The sequence below is a fragment of the Panthera leo genome, chromosome B3 (assembly GCF_018350215.1).
Source record: "Panthera leo isolate Ple1 chromosome B3, P.leo_Ple1_pat1.1, whole genome shotgun sequence".
Classification (NCBI taxonomy): domain Eukaryota; kingdom Metazoa; phylum Chordata; class Mammalia; order Carnivora; family Felidae; genus Panthera; species Panthera leo.
The window spans coordinates 58,296,317-58,301,233 of NC_056684.1; the positions used below are offsets into that span (position 1 = coordinate 58,296,317).

Sequence of the window (4,917 nt, forward strand, 5' to 3'; positions counted from 1 at the left end):
TTTTGCCTCTATTTCATTTATTTCTGTTCTGATTTTGTTCTTTTCTTTGAGCTTAGTTCGTTCTTCTTTTCTAGTTCCTTGAAGTGTTAAATATGTTTATTTTGAGATCTTTCCTTTTTAATAATGTATAAACTTTATTAATGTATAAAAGCTATAAACTTTCCTCTTAGAACTGCTCTTGCTCCATCTCCTAAATTTTGGTGTGCGGTGTTTCCATTTTCATTTGTCTCAATAGTTTTCTCAAATCTTCGCCCATTTTACTTAAATATAATTAACATATAACACTGTATAGATATAAGGTATGCAACATAATACTTTGATGTATGTATATATTGTGAAATGATTACCATGATTAAGTTTAGTTAACATCCATCATCTCACATAGCTACAATTTTGTTTCCTTGCTATGAGTCAAGATATTTTAATTTCTTTTTTGATTTTTTTGTTTTGACCCACTATTCAGGAGTATGTTGTTTAATCTCCACATACTGGGCAGTTTACCAGTTTTTTTCCTTGTTCTTGATTTCTAGTTTCATAGCATTGTGGTCAGAAAAAAATGCTTGATATGATTTCAACCTTCTTTAATTTATTAAGATTTGATTTGTGACCTAACATATGATCTATGAGATAATCTCCCTGTATAACTGAGAAGAACATGCATTCTGCTGCTGTTGGGTGGACTGTTCTGTAAATGTCTGTTAGGTCCATCTGGTCTAACATGTAGTTTAAATTCCCTGGTGGATTTTCTGTCTGGATGATCTATCCGTTGTTGAAAGTAGAGTACTGAAGTCCACTACTATTATTGTATTGCTATTTCTCTCTTCAGATCTGTTAGTATTGGTCTTATATCTTTAGGCGCTCTACGTTAAGTGCATAAGTATTTATGATTATTATAGCTGCTTAATGAATTGACCCTTTTATCATTATATAATGTCTCTTGTTACAGTTTTTGGCTTAAAGTCTATTTGTCTATTGTAAGTATAGCTACCTCTGCTTTCTTTCGGTTTCCATTTTCATGGAATATTTTTTCCCATCCCTTCACCTTCAGTCTGTATGTCTTTGAAGCTGAAGTGAGTCTCTTAGAGATAGCATATAGTTAGGTCTTTTTTTTCTTTTTAATCCATTCAGCTACTCTATCTCTTTTGATTAGAAAACTTAGTCCACTTACATTTAAAGTAATTATTGATAAGTATGGACTTACTATTGAAAATTTGTTGTTTTCTGGCTTTATAGTAGTTTCTTTGTTTCCTTCTTCCTCTCTTTCTCTCTTCCTTTATGAATTGATGGTTTTTCTTTTTCTTTTTTTTTTAAGTTTACTTACTTATTTTGAGAGAGAGAGACCATGCATGTGAGTGAGGCAGGGATAGAGAGAGAGAGAGAGGAGAGAGAGAATCCCAAGCACTGCCAAATCTTTACCTACAACCTATCTATATTCCAGTCACATAAATACAGTACCTTCTTCTCAGGGAAACCACCCTTCCTTACTTCTTCCTCTGGCCCTCCACTTCTCAGTACCCTACCAATACAGGTAAAATCTGTCACTAATGCATACTAGAGCTACTGCTGAGGATGCACCTAATAGAGAAAGGGACACAAATCTAGACTACCACATATACCAATCTCTTTTTATATACTATATTAGCATCCACATGATTATCGAGACCTTATTTCTCCCCACTCCCAGAAAATTCCTGAGTGGAAAATAGAGTACAAGAGAAGGGAGCAGGAATCCTGGTGCTCACTCAACTCCGAAAGAGGTCTATGCAGCACACATAGGCCTTGTAGGTGCTACTGGTGAAACCTGTGTTTAGGAAGGAGACACAGTCAGTTTCAGCTCCCTGGGGACATAGAAGATTCCTACATAAGGAAGACAGAATTACTAAGAAAAAAGTTTTACACATATTCCTTAAGGCTCTTAATTCTTGGGTGTGAATTGAGAATGTTGTTTAGATGCCTTTTCTATGCATCTTTGAGATGGATGGTTAAATCAATATTCTCAGAGAGATTTTTTTTTAGGATCTAGGTAAGGGATTTCTGCCAAGAGACTAAGCTGAGGTGCCTACCTGCCACACAGGCAGCGATAATGGATACATAGGCCCCTGTGAAGAGGGCACTGACCTAAACCTTGGAAACAAGTCACTCTTCTGGTGGAGTACCATTGATGCTATAGACAACAAAACACAATAACTTGATCTCTTCCTCACCAGGCAATCAGGTATACCCAGTGAGCACCCACCTAGAAGAATGCAGAGGAACAAACACAGCAGATGAATACGATCCCTACCACTGACCACCAGAAGCCAGCCTATGGTACCCCAACAAGTGTGTTTTATACATTAATCCTGATGGGTCACTAACTCAGAAATTCCCTAGGTCAAGGATTTGTATATGACCCTAACTTCATTGCTTCTGTGAACATTCCTAAGATGTATATGGATCAAGCAAAGCTCTTCATTGCTGCAGGCAGGCACAGATCCTTGGGTGTTCACTAGATGAGATCTGCATTCTTAAGCCAGCACCAGAATTAGATGGACTGCTTTGAGCCAGAGGGATAAGGAAGGCAACATTCACCTAAACCTCAGCCACATGATGCATTTCCCACTACTGGATGGCAATTGCAGTCAGACCGTAACGAGGCATCAGGATTAGAATACAGCCAGTTGTTTAACAGAAAGGAAAAGATAAACTGAAATGAAATTGTTTCACTTTTAAGTTGTTCAATCAGCTACCAAATAAATCAATGTAATGGTTCTATTCCAGAATATGAGTGCCATAAAAAATGGACACACTGAAGTGTATTTCTTTTTATACATTATTTCTAACCTGGAACTTCTAAACTCTTAGAATGCTAGTCATTCTCCCTGCTGCTACCCTCAAAGACAATTCCACTTTCCTCATATCACTTTCTGGCAGTCATCACCCACATTCAGCAATATCTTCAGTAGTCTAACCGTATCTGTGCCTGCTTTACATACTTACACCTCCTACACCTGATGACCTGTAGCTTTTAATCCAACGCTTCATACCGCTTGGACTTCCTGTCTATCTGCCTTATGTGTGCACTGTTTTTATTTGCATTTTGATTCCTTGTGCAACTTCTATTTCTATGAAGGTAGCTGGTGAGTACCCTAATTTCCGAAGGGACTTTTGCTACTGAATAGAACCCCAAATATCTTTACTTATATATCCACTATGCCCATTTAATGGCAAAAGAAAAATATATCATTACAATCTTCCTCATAGAAAAAAATAAAAATAAAATTGGTCTTTTGGACCTCCAATCAAAAGGGAAAAAAGTAACAAAAATTAACATTGTAAATCCAGATGGGATCCATGCATAGCCCAGTATCATGGTTGCCTTAACTCCAAATCAAATGCTGCCTGAGAGGGCCCATTTCACATCAGCTTCTCTATCTGGTCTCAAGTTGTACTGAAGTACCAGTAGTGCCCACTGGGATCTGGTTGGCTTATTGGGTAGTTGGGAAAATGAATTAACTCATTCAACCCTCCCAGTATGATTCCTATGGAACTGAGATTAGCAAATCCACAGTGTGAAAATATAATGATTTCAGCTATCACTTAGGGAAATAAAAATAAATAAGTAAATAAACTCAGTCCCTTGTGTGCACCCATATAATCAGGATAAAAGTTCCAGAGTACTTAGAACCCCAATCTAGTCCACATTACCCTAAAGGATGTAGAAAGGATGCTCAGAAAATAATCAGTTCCTGAGTTGTTACAGGGATAATTACAAGGAAACTACCATGGGCCTCTTTACCCAACACTCTTCTTGTTGAAGCCTGTGAATAAGGAGAAGGCCTAGGAATGATAACGATCAAGAAAGGAAAGACAGAGGGAGAGAGAGAAAAGGAGATCAATTTATGGCAACTTAAACTTATAAAAGAAGAAGGGACCTTAGACCATCAGTGTCCACCCTGGACTGCCCCGACTGTGAAGACCCAACAATTAATTACATTACAGAGAGAGGCTGGGTCAGACAGTGTGGGAAGAAGACCTCAGGGAAGCTTGGGTATTGGAGCTAAGTGTAAAGTTATGCTTGCTTTCTGGTTAGGGCTGGGACCCTGGGAAGGGATCTGCAGGTATGAAACAAGCTTTTGTTTAACATGTTCTTTCTGCCCACAGACTATTTGTGCTTTTCAGGATTCTCACTTACAGAAATCCACTGTTTCTCTCCCCCAATCCACTCTTGTGCAGAAAGATGTTTGTTCTTATATTGAGACAGTTGCTGATAAGCCACCAACTCATTTGTGAAGAACTTGATCTCCACCATCATACTCACAGAATAGTCTGCCCACTCTACACCCATCATGAAAACCATGGGCTTTAGTACGTAGGAGCAGTTGACCCGGGTGAAAGAAAGAGATATCCAAGGAAAAGGCGTCCTGGAGCCAAGGACTCTCTCTGGAGCCTTGACTCTGTCTTCTCCACCCTCCTCCTATCCATGTTCTCTCTTAGCTCACTAAGGGGCAGGGTATGTACAGTTCAAAGCACTACTTAACCACAACTAGAGGGATAGCCCAACAAATGTAACCCTTTATCTGGAAAGGGAGTTTCTGAATGTCTACCAATTCTCCTAGCCAGGAGAGGGCAACATTGATGTAGGACAACACGCCCACAAAAGGCAATGAGGATAGCTGCTACATTGCCAAAATGGTCTATGGCATCCATGGTTCATTACTGAGAGCTTCCAGGACATTCTTCTCCTTCCTGTGGTTATTGGGCCTAAGGGAAGAATGTGGTGCCTAGAGTAGTCTCAGCCCCTCAGAGAAGAGAAATTCCATGGTTCCTGCAGTCCAGGAACACAGGAGGAGAGGCAAGACGAGCCTAAGAGGTGAAGGGGGTTTGGTGGCAATCACAGTGAAACAATATCTGACTTAATTGCCATGAAATTATACT

General features: G+C 39.1%; 1 protein-coding gene across 1 annotated transcript; it reads right to left on the reverse strand.

Moving 5' to 3' along the window:
* Positions 1-1,643: 1,643 nt before the first annotated feature.
* On the reverse strand, positions 1,644-4,717 carry SLC28A2 (solute carrier family 28 member 2). Its single transcript, XM_042943119.1, is given in 7 exon segments — positions 1,644-1,840; positions 1,843-1,857; positions 2,064-2,164; positions 3,497-3,578; positions 4,171-4,367; positions 4,561-4,658; positions 4,700-4,717. Coding segments are annotated over 7 exon segments (609 nt in total). The 3' UTR covers positions 1,644-1,742.
* Positions 4,718-4,917: the final 200 nt, after the last annotated feature.